Source organism: Lutjanus erythropterus, chromosome 6 (genome assembly GCF_056507025.1).
Source record: "Lutjanus erythropterus isolate fLutEry1 chromosome 6, fLutEry1.hap2, whole genome shotgun sequence".
Classification (NCBI taxonomy): domain Eukaryota; kingdom Metazoa; phylum Chordata; class Actinopteri; order Lutjaniformes; family Lutjanidae; genus Lutjanus; species Lutjanus erythropterus.
Window position 1 is genome coordinate 26,391,037 of NC_139322.1, and position 19,044 is coordinate 26,410,080.

The window sequence follows — 19,044 nt, forward strand, 5'->3', positions numbered from 1 at the left end:
CAGACAAAATGATTAGATTACCACTAAATGAGGTGTCATATTTCTTCTTGTCCATCATTTTCTTATCACTTTCTGTCCCTCTCCATTCTATTATTTGTCTCCAGATGAGTCCAGTCCAACAGCCCTCACCACCTGGATCTCCCCTGACTCTGTCCCCTATGCCACTGTTGACATCCACAGTCCTTGAGCTGGACAAGCCAGCCATGCCCTCCCCTCCTCAGTCACCATTCCCTGAGGACACCATCAACGACGGCCACCATTACGGTTTTAGTAGAGTATCCTCAGTATCTCAGGTTTCACTGAGCCTGTCATCCAAACGGTCATCAGTGCTCAGTGATAGAGTTGAAGACAGTCCCACTGCTATCTTGGCTATCACAACAGAGGTAGGACTTTATCACACTTTGTGTTTTATGATTGACTGATTGATTATTATTGGATGTATAGATGGATGGACGGTTGGGAGCACTGAAAGACCTCTAATTATGAGTTATCAGTTATTATAATTTTTGAATACATGTGACTAATATAATAATGTCCATCCTGACAGACATCACCACCTCCTAACAGGGATGTAAAGCCTGCACAGCTTCATGTCTCAGGTAAAAGAACTTTTTGTGTTCAACTGGATTTTTGCAGATGCTACAGTTATGTTCCCTCTAGAACTAAATTTCATTGCATTAGTCAAGTACAGATTTCCTCAAGTGGGGGTTCCCCATTCAAAACACCAATCTGTTTTAGAGGAAACCCCTGTGTTAAGAAACAGTCGTACAGTATACTGCAGTGATTCCCATGTCGGCAAGTACAAGTACTTACATTTGGGTGCTTGCCGATACCGAGTACAGATACGAGTACTTAATAATACCATTTAATTTCTTACAATAACTTTAGAAACATGTTTTATTTTCATATTATTCATGATCATAAAAAGTTTTTATATGAAGTCGACACTTCTGTCCATATTCACACGCTCTCTCCCTTTCTCTCTGCTATGAGCCTGTTTTGTTTTGTTTTATTTTTTACTTTTACCTGGTTTCAGTCCATCAGCACTCGCTCATCTCCCTCCTCCTGTATTTCTATTTCTTTGCACTGAGCCAGTTGCCTAAACAGACATGCCTGCTTACATTGTTGGGTGACAGAAGCTCTCGTCTTCACGACTCTGATTCATTTCCAGCTGCTGATTCAAACTATTGGTCAGGCCAATAAGAACATGCGGTAATCACGCATTAAAAAAAATTAGTGGCGTTATTAATGCGTTAAGTTTGACAGCCCTAGTAACAAATCATTGTTGCTGTTTCCTGCTATAAGTGTAGCTATAGTTACTGTACACATTACATTTTGGGGTTATTTGTAGTAAGTTCCTTTACTGATTTTGTATTCTTTATTAAGCTGTGCAGTTTACTGTGTATGTAATATATTTCAGTATAATCATTTCACAACATTTTATGGACTTGCAGAATTAAGTTTACTGTTACAAATGGTGTTATATATGATAATTATTTAATTATCATTTATGGCACTTTAACAAGTATTTTAATTACACATTTACATGTGTAGTATTTACGTTTCTTCTTCATGTCCCTCTTGTCTAAGAGATGATTACTTTCTACCTGCCATTGTTTAGGGGGGGACAGGTATGAGCGTGGTGCCATGTGCAGCAGTTTTGTTGACCCTGCTGAGAACCTCAAAGAGTGAAGTTGTGTGTACTGTGCTGTCAGGCCATTTTGGTGAAGATTAAGTTAAGAAGTTGCAGCAGCTTATTACAAAGAAAAGAGGGTTACAGACTGGTGGCAGCGGGGTTTTTTTCTTTTTCTTTGTCTTTTTTGATGTTTGCTTGTGTTGAGTGGCTACCTTTTGTGACGTGGTATTGGATGTGGGGTATCAAATAATCACAAACTCTCTACAGGGGCATCATATACTTTAAGTATTAAAGTAAAAAAAAAAATCCATGAAGGGAGAAATAAGATCAAATGAACTAACATATATATAAGCTATAGGAACATCCTACTCAAGTGATCTAGAGGGAAAGAATGAGAGAGAAGCTCAAACCTGCTTTATAAATGTATGACCTGTATGTTAAATGTTACTGTGATCAAGTTGTTTATGAAATTAAGTGTTATTAAATAGGTTATTTGTCATTGTCATAAAAAAATAAATAAATGACAGAGGTAACTGTTGTTTCTTGTTGCAGGACCCAGTCGCAAGCGCTGTGTCTCCACATCCAATAATTCTGAGGAAGATGAGAAAGAAGAGAGGAAGAAAAGCAAGATTAGAGGACAGCATTCTCCACGGATGAAACCAAGGAAGTTGTTCAAGTCCTGTAAGACATGTTACTTTTATCAAGTAAAATAGTAATTCAGTCTGACATTTACAAATGTCCTGGTGAAATAATGTCTTGAAAAATCAGTTTCTTGCGGGCAGAGAAATGCACCCGTGAACCTCGGGAAAAAAAATGCATTAATCACTCTGTCTCTGTAATTAAGGTCAGCAGGAGCCCATGAGGGATTGAGTGACAGATTACCTCACCATTTACATACTTAATGTTGCACAGTTAACACACTGCAGAGGTCCTTAAATGCATTGTTAGGTACTAAAACATGGCCACTTTTCATTGTTTTACCTCAAATATTAGCAATGACTCCGACATGGGATAATATGTACATATATCTCCTCAGCTGGACCTCATGGTCAGACCCAGAGCTGGAGAGAGCAAGGCAGTTAAGGAGAATATGGAAACAAAGAAAGCAGGAAAAAGGGTAGAACCTTCAAAATTACCAAAGAAATAATATCAATATCACAAATCACAATTTGCCTCAGGGGTTTTACAGTCTGCACCGTATGTCTGTACAGTGTGTGTACAGAATCCTATTGTGGAACTGCTGTCCACTCATCATTAGTAGTGCCAAGAGCACAAAAGGTTGAGTTGTCTGAGAATAGAAGATGTGATACATGTTTTATGTATTAGATTATATACAACAACCAAGAGCAGAAAGTTTTTTTTTTTGAAGCAAACCAAGTGTCTTTATGATAGGCCTTGTAATACAATGAGGATGTTTATGTTTCTCTCTGTAACTCTCTGAAGTTATCCTCTCTAACGGGTCAGTGGATGTGTCTGTTACCCTCAGTCGCTGAGAGTGAGGTGAGCCGGGTGATGTCTTCCCACACTGTGAGCTCCAGTCACTGGGATGCTGAAGTTGGGGATAGAGACATGGACATGGAGGAGTATATGGAGTTGCCAAAAACTGCTGTAAACCCAAGTAACCTGTGCCAGCAGTTCAGCTCAGAGCTAAAGAAGAAGTTCCAGGTTAAACACACAACAACACACATATAAATAGTCAACAGTGCAGGAAAATACTGACACGCTACATTATGTTAATGCTTTTTTTCTGAAGTAGTTTCAGAATGCACACCACTGAAAATTATATGTGATTTGTATTGGGTATGTGGCTATGTGTGTTTTTAGATTTAATATATTCTCACAACCTCTTTTGTATACTTCATACTCAGATCTGTTTTCATAATCTTGAGCCACTGAAATGGTGCTTAATGATGGCCTTACTGAACCACTATCTATTCAATGTGTTTGTATTCAGAACCGTCATAAGATGATGGAGGTTTACAACAAGCAGTCTTTAAAGATGGTCCAGCAACACATCTCGTCCCTCAACACGCAAGTTACCAAATACAGGTCAGTTTATATGTAGTTAAATAAATTTTCCATTCACTGGTCACCTTGGCTAATTGCGCATTTTTTACCATCAAGATAGAGTATATCCTGATTTGATGGTGGGTTTCCCACATGTGTGTCTTAAAGAAAACGTAAATCCACAATCAGGACTCTGTCCCAAGTTTACTCTGATATTACATAAATAATATCAGATAATTATATCAGTGTCGTGTCCTGCAATCTGAAAACACTGTGTGCTTTTTATTTTAGATTTCTACTTAATTCTCTCTCCTCTGTACAGGACTCAAAGGCTTGAACAGGTTCGAGAGGTCCTGTTGGAAGAGATCAGCAAATTGGAAAAGGGTGACACTGTGCTGAAAAGCATGGAGAAAGACCTGACTGTATGTGACTCTCTTAGTTTGTATCCCTCTAAGACGCTCACCCTCTTGCTGTGTAACATTTTAGGGAAGAATATGCAAGTAATATCATCAAGAACAAAATATCTCTTCATACGATATTTTCTTAAAGGAACACTGTGTAACCCTAACATTCAAAAATGAATACTGCCGTTCAAATAGGAAGTTGGCCCCATAGACAATATATTAAATAGGTTGAAATCCTATTTAATTCACAATCTATGGTTGAAGTGAGTTGTTGTAACAAATGACAGTGAGTCCTACACTGTAAGTTGAGCTGCTGTTTATAACTGTCAATTGTCAATGTAAAGCTGAGCCTGTCAACCTGAAGACAGAAGCTCTAAAAAAAAAAAAAGCAGTGCTCTAAAAAAAAAACCACACACACTTTGCAGATGGAGTTCAGTAACTGCTTGTCTTACTGCCTACCAGACCCTGTTAAGATATTTCTCATTTGAAGTGTCATAAAAATCTGCTCCTTCTAAAAGATTATTAATGATTTCTTTCAGCTCATAAACAGACACTTACTTATTTAGCGAACATTCAGCATTGATTTCAATTCTAATAAATTAAATAAAACAGACGTTCTGGACCAGAATGGAAATTTAAAAGGAGAATAAGGTAGCTGGATGATAGCATGTTTCCTTAATCTCTGATGACATATTGTAGTTCTTTTATGATTTAATAGTAGTAGTAAATATATTACATATTTGTCTTTTAAATGAAACTCTGAGAAATACAATATATGCTCTTTATGTTGATTTGACCAGTGTCTGATCAGTGTTTGGTGTCTGTCCTCTCCCAGATGCACTGGAAAAAGCAGATCACGGCGTTCCATTCTTACAAGGAGCAAGAAAACAGGAGGTGAAATTTAGGCCTATGTGTGTATTTGTGTTTGTGAGGTTGCTGAAAGAGTCACATTGTTAGTTTGATGCTATTTTTCTACCACATTCTGATCAATGCTGTTGCCACGGGGTTAAACCCATTTACTCTGTGTAAGGCTGAATAACACACTTGTTTATTTGGTGAAACAGAGATGAAAAATATTGACTGGAAAATGCATTTTTTCCTCGATGTGCACCCAACAGGACAAGCTGTTTTTTTTGGAGGGATGTGGCCAGTGTATCATCATATGACTAATCTCATGACTAAGTTCATTGATGCTTATTTAGCAAGCTTTCCCCGACCATTATCCAGCCAGTCAAGGCTGTCCTCACTGCAAAGGGCCATCTTTCTATACCCATTTCAAATGGTATAATATCTGAATTCTAGTATTAAAAGTACCAGAGCTACAAAAAAATATCTAAGTGCTCATTCAAGACCTCAGTTCAGGTCAGTCCTGCCTGAAATTTGGCTTGCAGCAAAAGCACCCAGTGTTCATGACTTTTTCTGTGTCAGCACTGTGTGCAGGTTGTTAATAAAAAAAAGCTAGGATTTATTTTTGTTTTTACTGTGGCATTCTTCTCCTTTATACTAGTATTGTGTCAAAATTTAAAATGTTGGTATTGTGACTCTAATTCTAAAATTTGATTACATTACTGTGGATTTTAAAAATGAGTGAATGGCCACTCAAATTCAAAATCATCAACATGCCTCACCTCTCTCCATGCTTTAAGATGTATGATCCAAGTAGTGTCCTGTCAGACATGCAAGTTGTTAACAAATCTAATCTATCTGTCTGACTTTGCTCAAAATATGCAGTTTTTGAGTTGACGTCATTCGTTGTTCCCTCTGTCCATATATGACTGTCAGTTCCTTCTGTTGAAAAGCACTACAAATATTATCGCATTGCCTCACTGATTAAGAGAAGTGTGTTTATCATTAGATGGTTGAGCTGTGGCCTCTTTTTGGCCACTCTGCCATACAGCACAGATTTTACATGACATGATAACAGGATTGACTGCTGTCTCTGTGGCAAAGCCTTTCACCATATGTTGTCATCTTGCTGGGTAGTTACATCTTGACTGATTTTGTGGTCACATAAATGGACAGTGTAGAATTTATTTCTTATTTATATTTTTTCTGCTTTGCTTGACAGTGACTATGTTTACATGCACATTTATTTTCCACCATCACAATATTCTGAATTTAATACGGGTCACGTAAACAGCATATTCTGTTTGGATATTCCTAACTAGTCTAGTCCTAATCCTAAATGTAGCATTTTCTGATTGAGATGTGGGAGGTCCTGGTGTTATGCAGGTTTCAAGACCATTCTTTGGACATGTACACAGTGCATCTCATTTGGGGTTTTTAACCAAAGTTTGCAATACTCTTGCCTGTTTACAGTCAATTCTGCATTATAAACACACCAATTAACCAAAAGTCTGCAATGCTGGTGTGGAGATGCATGCACAAAAGAAAAGCCTTCATCTCTGGTCATCCTACTTTTAAGCATCAAAAACTTTAACATGTACTTGCTTTGTATATGATACACAATATAAGCTGTGGGATTCACATTATTATGGTATTTGGAGTATGCACAGCTGCATTTCAACAGGAATATTACTGGGATATTCATTTTCATTAGCCATGTAAACAGCTTAGTGGGACAAAGTAAGGGCAAAAACTGGAATATTTTGTGCATGTAAACATTCATTTTTATAAATGTGTTTGGTTTTCGGTGGCCTGGTAGCTCAGTTGGTGGAGCGTTCACCCCATGTACTTAGGCTGTGACTCCTCTGCAGCAGATGTGGGTTCAGCTCCCACCTACAGCACTTTGCTGCATGTCATTCCCCGACTCTTTCTCCCACTAGTAGTGGACTTTCAAATGCCTGAGACATTTGATGACAAAGGAAAAAGGAGTTTTTACATCAGTGTTTCCCCTTTAACCCATAGTATAGTTACATTTTTCCTTTACCTTCATCTTGTGTATTCTCCCACCTTCTTGTCTGTCTCCATCCTTCTAGAAATGAGATCCTGACTAGTGCCCTCGAGAGTAACGCGTCTCACAGCTTCGAGTGTGAGGAGAGAATATTCACATCGCAGGTCTGATCCTCAGGCTGAACTTCACAGCTGGCATCTAATGTGTGCTTCGTTGTGTTGTCCAAGTGTTAGACTCGTAATTAGCTGTGTGTAAATCCAGAGCTTAGTAGCTCTGAATGAAGAATCATCATTCACAGTTCATCTAATTTCGAAAAATAGAACATGTCACCTCTGCCTGTCAGTCTGTCTGTCTGTCCAGTCATTTTTCGCTGAGTGGCTTTTGCAACATTTTGCTTATCTATCTTGTTGTCTCATGTATCAACTTGTCCCCTTGCTTGTCCTGACTGTGTCATATTGTATGTTACCACCCCTGAAACCCCTGCTACTCTGCCTGCTGTTTTCAGATGTTGCTGATAAGGAAAGACATGAAGTCAGTTCAGGACAGACTCCTCAGTCAGATGGTGAGTAGACACGACATTAAAGTGACACTTCAGCGAGGATTAGAGCGGAACAATTAGGCCGGGTTTCTGTCTGCCTTTCATTTGGTGACCTTCGTCCTGTCAGCAGAACAATGCCCTTTTGAAAGCCTGTACATAACGTACAGTCTGGAGAGAATTTATGACTCAGATGATGCTTTGTACAGTTTCTAACTTATACTTCCCTGTCTTAACTTCTTTTTCTATTTAACTCTTAAATGTCATTTTATATTACCTTATATTACTCTTATATTGTGTTGCCTTTGGTTTGAGATATTTTGATGCCTTTTGTTTTATGTAAAATGCTTTTAATTGTCTTCTTGTTGAAATATGCTCTGCAAATAAACTTGCCATATCTTGCCTTGCCTTCTTTCCTGAATGTCTTTGTGCTTGTGTGCCTTTTTATAGCAAGAGAGAGATATCCAGAGTGTGAAGAGAGGTCTGCATGCTTTGTTTTTTCCCTGATGGAGCCAGGTTTTCAGCTGAACAAAGTCCTGCCAAAGGTCTCTACACTATCAACAAGGTTGTGTATTTCACTACATGATGCATGCTCTGCTGTGCACTGATTTCATTTCAAAGCGTTCGCCTGAAGTGTTGATTTTTGCAGGTTCTGCTTTTATTGAATGCTTATGTGTTTGGCCTATGGATGTGTTGTTGCTACATGTTTGTTTTTATCAGAAATGTTATGTTATTTATGTATTGTGTTCTTTGAAAACAAGTACAGAAGTTTTCTCCATGTGATATTTTAATACAAATTCCTGATTGATTTATATAGGTAAGTTAGATGCTGAAAAACTGAATACTTAAAAATGTTAAATGTATCAGTTGCTTTTCAATACCTCTTCAGTCTGATTCTTAGTTGAAAATAAAAACGGTTTGAAAAATGAGACAAGCCATTCTTAAAAAAGACCTTGTATTTTGAAGACAAATAGTGCTTACAAAGGTATTTCTCTTTTCAGTGAAGACATTGACGGTCTCATTCAGATCGACATACTGTATGTACAGTTAATATCAAATTCTTCCCCAAATACCACCTCCCCCAGACTGCACAGTCTTTACACAGTCCAAGTGACACATTATTCATCAGTTAAGAAAAGGTGAAGCTGGTCACATGCACAGCTTCCCTCCCACTACACGGATTCACACCGCCTTGTCAAAGGAGTCCATGAAATAGTACCAAAAAAAACCCAACACTGACTGAATGACAAGATTGTTTTTTTTCTTCCTCCTCTCTCGTCCTGAGAATCGGAGGCTCCACCAAAGTCCTCTTACACCAGCCAGCTTCCACGCAGCGACGTTCAGTTGTCTCCAGGACACACTGCCGCAAATATCATCGTCATCTTCTCTCCCACACCCGTGCCCTCACGCTGCTGATATGATAGTCAGGGGTGCTGGAAGAATGTTAAAGATGCGCTGAAGAAGAAAAGGCTCCAGGCTCTTTGAACTGTCACCGCTGAGCAGCTTCTAGCAGCTTCAGAAAATTTCCATGCTCAGCATTTCTTCACAGAAGAAACTCCCTGCTTTCACGGCCGGTGGAACCTGGAGAGACAAAAACATGCAGAGAGACTGTGTGAAAGGGGGAGAATTGCAAACCATGAGAGCAGAAGACGTCTTTGTCATCATACCTGGCTATTATTGCAGTTATTAATCATTTCTGCTGGGCTATTTTTAGCTCAGATAGTAAATGCGCTGAGAAGCTGGACATGTACTTGCATCCCATCATCCCTCTGGGTCACTATTACAACTCACAACAAGAACCCCTGCTTTCCTAAACAAGCTCAGCCAAGGACATCGTGGCATTTTATCATTTCTCTCTACAACCTCTCCAGAGGACAGCCTCCCCTACAGTACCGCCCACCCACCCCCAGTTAGAAGCACTCCCATCTATCTTTAGTTCAGCGGTGCTCTCTGGATGAGCAAGGAGAGCTAAATTTAGCCTGCTGCTGCCCAGAATAGAGCCAACACGCATTCCGAAACACATACTACACACACACATGCACCACACTGACCTCGTTAGGTGTTTGCTTGAGGCGTGCACTTCCATCTCGGTGCTTTTAAACTCGTTCAGCTCTTTTCGGATTGCAGCCTGTGGGGAGGAGGAAAAACAGCATTAGTGCATCCTTAAGTACATCCTGAGCCATCGGGGTACCTCAAACTCTGGACAGCAAAGTGACAGCAGGAGGAAGAGAAAATTTAATTAGCAGCATAAAAAACTAAAGAGGAACGGGATTTCGATCTCGATGGGTAAATTGGTAGGTCAGAAAATTTGGGGAACTTTGGAATCAGACTGGCCTAAACAGTGAACTTCATTTGCTGATAAACGTCACCGACATGACACGTCAAATAGTCTGACATGTTTAGTAGGGCTCAACAATGTTGAAAAATGTCCCTTTTGTGATTATTTTGACTGATGTTGCAATTCCAATATGATTTGCGATAGAGGAAATGATCATTTTTACATCATTACTCTCATTTTTATTAAATAATATTTAAATAATTATGGACTAATTTTGTGAGAATCTGTACCAAACAAAGATTTTTCATAAGTCTCTAGCATATGATGTGTTGGTCAGTGCATCTCTGCAGCCTGAAAGTACTTAAGCACTGCAATGATTAGATGATTAATTGATTACTTGTCAACTATCAAATTAATGGCCAACAATTTGATAATTTATTTATCAAGTATTTTTTAATTTTTTTTTTTTTAGAAAAAAATGTGAAATGTGAGTATTGTCTGGTTTTGTAACTCTTCTGTGACAGTAAACTGAATATTTGTGGGTTGTAGGTAAAATAACAAACATTTTTCAACATTTTTTTTTTTTTTTTTACATTTTCTAGAATTAAACACCTAATCCATCAGTTGAGAAAATAAACTACAATGAAAATAATAGTTAGTTGCAGCCCTACAATATTTAATTTAAAATAGTGTTTTGGCTTACATTACCTTTAACAAATATTGCACCTCCTGCAATTTGAAGACTGCAGTATCCTATATTGCAATTTTGATAAAATTTCAATTATTGTTCAGCCCTAATATATGGCTTTTATTTCAAAAAGTTTCTTTATTTGTCCACACAAATACACACCTTGTCGGTGTGCTCCCATAGCTCAGTTGGTAGAGCGTTTGCGTAAAAATACACACCTTGTCTGCTGCCGAGAGCCGAGTCCAGGGCTTGTCTGCTCTCCTGTCATAGTCCTGAGCTTTGGCCACCTCCACGTAGTCGCTGAAGCGGATCAGAATCTTTCTGTCTCGTAGCTCGTCTACTGTGGGCCGCTGGTTGAGCTGGAACACAAGACATTGGACAAACATTTAGAGCCTACTGCTATTCACTGTGAATTAACCACATTCTCTCATGTGCCGCATGTGTACAGTCATGGCACAAAATTAGCACCAGCTACCAGTCAAATGGCTGGTAAAATATGCAAATGAATGGTAGATTTGCAGCACTTGCCAGCCAATAATCACTAAAAATCACTAGCCATTTGGGCAGTGGACAGAATTTTTCACCCTGCGTACAATGTTCATTTGGTTGACGTTTTGGTGTTAGGCATCAGACACAAATGCTTCTAAATTAGCACTGTGTATTGGCAAGAATCTGGTGATACATATAATGTGATACTGTAAGCAAGGTGATATATTGCTATTTTTTTTTAAATCAAATTTTAGGAAATCTGTCATAGTATAAAAACACACCATTACATGTATGAAACCTGAGTTAAAAAAAAGTAGGGAAGATAAATAAAACTTTTTTGCAGGGGTTTAAACACAACACAAAATGAACCACTGCTTCATAAATGTGCAGGTGTCACGATAGTGTTTTGAGAATCGGTGCAGTATTGCAAAACATAATATCGCGATACAAAAGTGCATAGATATTTTCCAACACCCTTATTCTTAATATATGAAAATGTGTACCTTTCTGTTTAGCCGCTGTTTGATCTCCCTCCTCTCCTCCTGCTCTGTCTGGTCGTTTCTCTCTGGGAAAAAGAAAACAGACAAATTAGAAATTTGTTCCACTGTAAATCAGGAAGTACATATTATTATAAAGAACATAAAAGATACACCATGGTATTGTTTATTTAAATGATTATTGAGAATCACAACCTAAAATGTAATTAAATGTATGTATAATTTGTACATATATTTATGCTTGATTTAAATTCGTTTTCCAACAGGTTTAACTGTGCACTCATGCGTTCTTCTGCTCCTGAATAATGTACTACACTGGGCAGTCTGTGTTATTATTAATGCACTATCTTGCGATGTTGTAAGTTTTTTTGATCGGTTTTTTTCATGTATTTTTAAAATATATTTTTAATTTTAAATATTAGTAGAGAGTGTAGTTTGGGCACGTAAATCGGAGTGTTTGAGCTTACGTTTCAGGATGTTCCGACTCTCCAGCTCCTCCACATTCGGTCTCTGGCTCAGCCTCCTGCGGAGAAACACCAGAACCACGTTTTGAACCATTTTGACTCAAGCTGTCCCTGTCCTGTCCTCTTTAAACCGGCTGGAGTTTCTTCACTGTGCGCGTTCTGGAGAGGAACCCCCTATGTCTCCATCTCGCATCCAAACCGCGGCTGTGCTGCTTCGGCAGAGGCGCTCCCCACATCTGGAACGGTCGAAGTAGCGCAAATTCTCCCGTTTGAGAATCCTCCACCAGATTATTTGTCGGTTTCGAGCTGCTGCATCTCAGGTGCAGCCGCAGTATTTCGTTGAGTGTACACCAGCCGCTGCAGCTGGGCTCAGGCAGCTCCTCTCTACTACCCGCCACACACTACAGCCGCTTTTCAACTGGGTCGTGATGTGCTGCTGGGGCGCGACTTCCCTAGTTTCCCTGGTTACTGCATGCATAATTAGTAGGAGGCGGAGCCTAACGGGCTCACGGCATCCCCAGCCTCCCCCTGATGGAGATGTGCACTGGGCTACTGGCACACTCATTTTACCCACATTGTTGTTGTGCATCATTTTATTTTTAGTCACGTAAAGTACTATTTTTGTACAGTAAGGGAAATCATCTCATTCACACAGGGACTAAAATATATATATATTTTACCATAAGACTACCCTTACAAATGATCTAGAAATGGTTTAGAATTAGTTTATAAAGGAGGTTGAAAATATAAGCTGTTACAACACATTAGATAAAAGGACCCATTGCTTGCCAAATAGTGACCCCACATTTATCTGTATGGTCAGATCTCTTTGCTTACTCAAGCTTACTTCTCCACTAGACAGCATTTATGGGATACTGAGCTACTGGTACACTCGTTTTACCCATAGTGTTGTACCAGTTCATTTGAATTTTAATCACGTAAAAGACACATTTTTTAAAAGGAAGGGAAAGCATTTATTTAAATAAGGAGGAAAATGTGCATGTATCACTTTACTGTAAGCATGCCCTTATAAATGATATATAAATGGTTTATAATTAAGTTATTGTTAGGTTGTAAACCCTTTATAAATCATTAAGAAGTTGATAAACTACGGAAAAAACAAAAAAATTGACAGTGAGAAAAAACACAAATGTTATATCTTATTAATTATTAATGATTAATTGATTACAAGCATTTTCAACTATCTGTTAAGGAAAATGCACAAAATTTACAACCCTAATCCTGCTTCCATTACTTTGCCACAAGTGTCTGATAACCATTTAAGGGATCTTAGCAAAAAAAATGTGTTTATGTACATATTCTATTCTCTTCTGTATTCTGTACAAAGGGCATTGGTTGATATATTGATAGCCACATCTTTTACTCCCTAATACTGGCGTCAGCCCCAAAAATCCAAATAGCTTCATCAGATATTTGTCTCTCTCATTTAACCACTGTCAGCATATCTTAATAGTCAAAAAGATTCTTAAGGCTCCCTCTTGTCAGTTACAAATGTTAGTAACTCATTAGTAAGATTATTTTAGCAAGCAGTAACTGGATCATGCCAAATAGTGTTACAACAACAACTGTGTTATAACTTCTTTATAATTGTTTAATAATGATTTAAGTGTTTACATCTGCCTTCATAACCTAATTATAAACCATTTATAAATCATTTACAAAGGTAGTCTTATTGTAAAATGGCACTAATACTTGATTGATTCAAAATAATGTTGCCTATTTTATGATCTTATACAATTTCAGTATCTTCAGTATCTATGACGAACTTTAAACCTTCAGATCACACATCGTACATTTATTTCAAGCTGTCACGTTCCCTCGCCATCAAAGCACCTGAAAGGTCTCCAAAATCCAATGTTTTCCCGGAGTCCCCTGTGCGTGTGAACTATTCATGCTTTGTATAAATAATAAATGTGAGCTGCACAGCAGGGCTCAGCCCCAGACAGAAAGTGGCACACCCCGCAGCAGCACACCTCCAGAGGTAGAAAAGGACAGAGAGGGCAGAATGCCGCCACGCAGCAAGACTCTCTTTATCCCTTCACCCAAGGTAACACTGGACACTTTATAGTTGTGTCCTGTAAGAGATCAAAGTTAGGTCACATGGACCGAGACCTGGACACCTACAAACATGAGGCCCACTCGGGAAGATGGGCTCATGAAATCATTTTAATCCTCTAAACCGTGTTAATACTATTTTACTAAAGCCAAATTTGTGTCACAACAGAGGCCACTGTTTAAATGGAAAAGGCATCAGTAACCGACTGTATTACGTAATTAGAGTTTGTCTTAGGATTGTTCCCTACATCTCTTTGTGAAGCAACATTAGCAGAGGAAAGAAGCGAAACCACGCTTCTCAAGATATCTTTACAGTAATGAGCACAGACCAGCAATCAATCTATGTTAATTAACACACGCATGACTAGACGTCCAGGAATAGCACAAGGAATAATTCAATACTTTAACACTCAAGTGAATTCTCTTCTGAGAAGTAAAATTAAAATAGGAACAAAAACAAGAAAGGAAGTTGTCTAGAACATAGGTTTTGTAAGACTGTAGCCTTCCTCTCTGACAAAGCTCAGAAAAACATCAGTTTCACTCGATTCCTGGATGCCTTTGGGATCATGATTACATTCACTGAGGCTTCCCTGAAACTGTTTGAAAACCTTTTCAGCATTTTGCACATAGTCAGTCTTTAAGAATTTGAATCATTTCTATTTGCATTAGTATCCTTATCCTTTGTCAAAGGGAACCCTTTAGTAGTCTTTGATTAAATCAGGCAGGTTTCATGCTGCTATTCTAAAATATCATTAGGTGAAGAACAGCCCAACACTCAATTCCTGGATGCCTTTGGGATCATGATTATGTTTTTTGATCCCATAAACACTCAACAGTTAATCCAGGATAGCCTAATATTGCTGGTTGATATAATTCCAGTCTACATCAAATGCATAATAAAGGTCTGACTAGGAAAGTTGGAAAAAAAAACAGTACAACTTCCCCAAAACTATATCTCTGAACTATCTCTGTAACTAAATAATGCACATCTCTTTATTTCCTTTTGATAACTAATTTGTAGTTTTTTTTCCACGTACATTCACTGAGGCTTCCCTGAAACTGTTTGAAAACCTTTTCAGCATTTTGCACATAACCAGTATTAGTATCCTTGTCCTTTGTCAAAGGGAACCCTTTAGTAGTCTTTGATTAAATCAGGCAGGTTTCATGCTGCTATTCTAAAATATCATTAGGTGAAGAACAGCCCAACACGACTACTCTTTGGCCTCACGACTCTTTGAATACACAAAACGCAGAGACAAAATGTTCCCAGAGCTCTTACAGTATTACATTTTAAACAGATGAAACAGAAAATCACTTTCAAAGCCCCAGCGAATACGGCCATCCGCCGTATTATTGACCTGGTCGCCACGTTGCTTAGCAACAACACTTGGTATCTTTGAGATAATAGAGTCCTCCCGCAGAAATTCTCACTTCTCCCTAGCAACACACTAATGGAGATTTCACTATTACACACAGAGCAGTGTGTGCTTCACAGAGAATCTGTGGCTATTTTTAGAAACAGACCACCTTCGTCTTCATCGGCGAGCTGAATAAACCAGATATCACTGTCAATATTGAATACTATTTTGGTAGCAAAGTCAGATTTTCTTCTTTGTGAGACCAATGAATCACAAAACTTTATTACTCTGTGTTGATCTCAGGTGACAGATGATGGTTTGTTTTGGATAACAGAAAATGAGACAACACATTGACTCACTGCACCAGATTTTTCATGTGCCGCTTGCTATATCTGGGTTTAATTGCTGAAATAAGAGTATGAACGGTATCCCCAGAATACCATGATGACGCATAAAACGCCTGTTGGCATAAGGGCTCCCATTTCCCGCTCAGGATGTTCTGTAACAAAATGAGTTAGAATAGCAAGTCTGACTATGCCAGCCAAGGGATGGATGAAGAATCCAAACAAAGGAATAAAAACACGAGTGGGTGGCAGAGGCTTTCAGTCTTTTATATCAACTGCCAACTGTGCGAGGAGACGAAATTGGCCATTGCCATCTTTCTTCCATTTTCAAGAACTGTAGCAGGCCCCCTCCTGCTCTTCCTCCCCACCATTATTTCTGCTGATATAACTCCCTGACAACACATTTGTGGAGAGAGGGGGAGCGCACGGGGAGATGCATTATTGAACAGTGTCAGCGACTAAGATTAGAAACAGCCGAGTGTGGCTGCGGCGCGAGTGCCAGGCTGGGAGTCTCTAAAGATAGAAAGGTCATCTGTCACTGACACAATAGACAGACAAGGTGTCATTATCCGCCATAAGTCCTGATGGCGTTTTCTGCTTGATCTGCAGCAAATGCAACCGTAGCTTTTCATTGTGAGCTGCAGAAAGGATGGAGGGAAAAAAGGAGCAGATTGAATTTACAGTGGGAGTCACCCGGAGAAATCCAGAGGAGGAGTGTGATGGATTGTTTTGTCATTCAGTATGAATTCCCAGGGGAAATGAGCTTTTTTCCCCCCTCCTCTTCACCAGTCTGAGCTATATTTAGCCAGGGTTTCCTTCCAAAATGGTGCAGTGTGTCTTCAATTTATTCATATACACTACTGGAGGATGAAAACAGATTTTCTTAAATAAGCCTGACACTGTAGGTGAATGAATAACATTTAAATAACTTATTTAGAGCCTCAGGCTTATTGAAGTGATAATAATTCCAGACAAACAAGCAACAAACTTGAACCGCTGCCTTTTTTTGAAAACTTTTTCATTTTATACAGCCTATAAAATCCTGGAGCAGTGTAAAGGTTTTCCAGTATGATCCTTAATCCTCCTGAGATCATTAATTTATTATGTCCTTGTAAAGAAATTTAAGCAGCTATAAATCAATTGAACCCAGGTCTAGTGTTTTTATATAACAAGCACTCTCACCGCTGTGCTACAAGTGGACCCCAAGACCCTGCTATAGTAACTCTTATGCAAGCTCCAGTCGTGCTCCATCCTCACCTTTACATAAGCTGTTTGGTTGTGAACACCTATACATCTGTTCTCAAATAAACAATAAGAAATGTTCTTCCAGTTAATCTAAGAATAGACTGGAGAGGCAGTATTCTTAGTTGTCTCACAGACAGACGATAGATTTTGTTCTCTCAAAAGTGTGGGTGGCGCTCTGTGCTTGGCTGTGTTATTGCACAGCAGGTTATGTAACTCTGGTGTGTGCCCCAGTTTGATACGCTAGTGTTAAAGAACCTGGGTCTTGTGACACATTCACACATGAAACTGCTGCTGTCAGTCTTTGGACATTACATTTCTCAGTTGTCATAGAAAAGCCAGTTCTAGTAATGTACTGGCAGAACGGCACAGATGAAAACACCTGTTTGTACTTGTTGCACTCAGTCTATGGTTCTTTGAAAGCATGTAGGAATTTACTTGAAGATATAGTTTGGAGTCTTTAAAGTGGGGTTATATGAGGTGCATATCCATTTTCATTGTATCGCCTACAGTGGATGATGTTCGGCATGCCCCCTCTTAGCTGTAGCAGCATAGATGAGTGCCAGCATGGAAGCAAAGCAATGAGCTGCTGTGGACAGGGTCAGCAACAAAATGTATTTTAGCCACCTAAAAAAGACCCATCTAATGAAGATTAATATCACTTAAAGTGTACAGCTTTTTTCCAATGGGAAACAACCGTTACATAAGCCACGTATACCTCTCTCCAAACCAGACAAACTCTTTTGGTAAAAATAGTAATTTTACCTTGCAGTACATTGCTTAGTTTCCTACAAAAGTACTCCTGCTGCTTCTCCAAATTGTGGGTGTACCGAACACCATATACTGTAGATAATACACTATTCTTAAGTACCTCATACAACCCCAATTATAAAAATTCAAATTACCCCTTTAACATGGGTGTATTGTGCCAACTGTGACTTTATTCCCTTTGGATTGAAGAGATACACAATTTCCTCACACTGGAAATCTTCTTAGCTTTCAATAACATGGTTAAGTGCTGTGCTGGAATATAAAGGAGACGCCTCCCAGTAGGAGGGTTGGCCTTGAGTAAACATTAGTACACCCAGGCAGTCTCCTCTGAGCAGTAGCATCTCACACAACAAGTCTGTTCAAAACAATCAGTTAATCCCCTCAGATCCAATTTTTTATCTCACCTCCTCCAACTGTTGGCCATTATGTAACTGAAGCAATTAAGTATATAGGTTTACCCTGCTAAAATTCCCTACCCAGGTCTGTCCTGGATGTGCATTGTTTACACCATGATTAACACTCAAATTATTAACTACCTGCAGAGTGATATGAAGGGATTGTACTTAGGAATGTACTTCAACAAAGGCAAAGGGAGATCATAGAAACTGATAGAAATGTAGAGAAGATTTCATTACTTACTTGGCAAGTTTCATCTCAATCTGCTGGCGAATTTCTTGGCGCTCCTGGTCGCTCCTTGCTGGGAAGATATTCCTGTCCTCCAGCTCCTGCTTGCTGGGCCTGTTTCGTAGTTTGACAGCCAGCAACTCCTTCCTTAGCCTGCGAGGAAGTGTGCCTGCAACCACACATATACATATTAATACACATTAGAGTCTAACCTTTCCCTCGTCCCAAATGCCAATGACCACTTCATATTGACAAGCATCCGCATTAAGTGATTGTTATTTACAGTACAGTTTGGGGGTATTTCGACAGAGACACTTTTCATATCGTCTTTGCTCTGCCCTGCAGCAAGTTGGAGTTGAAATGAGACAATGACGATCAGGTTAAAGTCAAAGTCATTGCTCTGCTTTGGTCTCTGCCTAGCCTGGGAACCAGATGAATCTGTGAGCTCGTGTTTCATGTGCTGTGACAGATGTGACTGGTCACCCTCCTGTTCAGGGAAGTTTCCACCAGTCTTCGATCTCTTTGGGTCAGTTACAACCGTTTGATATGATGTCTGATAGAGGAGCCTCACCAGTCCAGATTTGAAAAGTCACATGTTTTGAGTGCAACACACCAGCCTGACAAAACTCAGGCCAAACGGTCTTAACTTGGCAGTACTAATCAAATATGAATCAAGACTCTGTAACAGCATTTCTTGCCTCAGATGTTTTCAGAAACACACTTTAGTGTAAAGTTAAGCTGTAATTTGAGAAAGTTTGTCCCCAGGACACCATTTTT

General features: G+C 39.1%; 2 protein-coding genes across 5 annotated transcripts in view; one reads left to right on the forward strand and one right to left on the reverse strand.

The window, feature by feature from the left end:
• The first annotated feature begins 104 nt into the window (after positions 1–104).
• LOC146325407 (synaptonemal complex protein 2-like) lies at positions 105–8,170 on the forward strand. Its single transcript, XM_084720021.1, has 10 exons — positions 105–383; positions 548–599; positions 2,189–2,317; positions 3,123–3,301; positions 3,591–3,685; positions 3,966–4,065; positions 4,883–4,941; positions 6,987–7,065; positions 7,407–7,463; positions 7,887–8,170. Exons 1-10 carry the CDS (start codon positions 105–107, stop codon positions 7,941–7,943), a joined length of 1,086 nt encoding a protein of 361 aa, XP_084576147.1. The 3' UTR covers positions 7,944–8,170.
• Positions 8,171–8,374: 204 nt separating this feature from the next.
• Positions 8,375–19,044, reverse strand: part of phactr3a (phosphatase and actin regulator 3a) — a 47,149-nt gene continuing 36,479 nt past the window's right edge. For all 4 annotated transcript variants that reach the window (XM_084721422.1, XM_084721421.1, XM_084721423.1 and 1 more), the window contains 6 exons: positions 18,283–18,436; positions 11,856–11,911; positions 11,395–11,456; positions 10,621–10,761; positions 9,488–9,564; positions 8,375–9,017 (listed from right to left, as the gene is read on the reverse strand). In XM_084721422.1, coding sequence (XP_084577548.1) covers positions 9,002–9,017; positions 9,488–9,564; positions 10,621–10,761; positions 11,395–11,456; positions 11,856–11,911; positions 18,283–18,436 — 506 coding nt within the window. In that variant the 3' untranslated portion in view covers positions 8,375–9,001. The remainder of the gene's footprint in view (positions 9,018–9,487; positions 9,565–10,620; positions 10,762–11,394; positions 11,457–11,855; positions 11,912–18,282; positions 18,437–19,044) is intronic.

Excerpts from the sequence above, each read along its gene's own strand:
- LOC146325407 (XM_084720021.1), top strand. The coding sequence starts at position 105 with ATGAGTCCAGTCCAACAGCCCTCACCACCTGGATCTCCCCTGACTCTG. Across the intron at positions 2,318-3,122 it reads AAGGAAGTTGTTCAAGTCCT|TCGCTGAGAGTGAGGTGAGC; the intron begins GTAAGACATGTT and ends TGTTACCCTCAG. Across the intron at positions 3,302-3,590 it reads AGCTAAAGAAGAAGTTCCAG|AACCGTCATAAGATGATGGA; the intron begins GTTAAACACACA and ends GTTTGTATTCAG.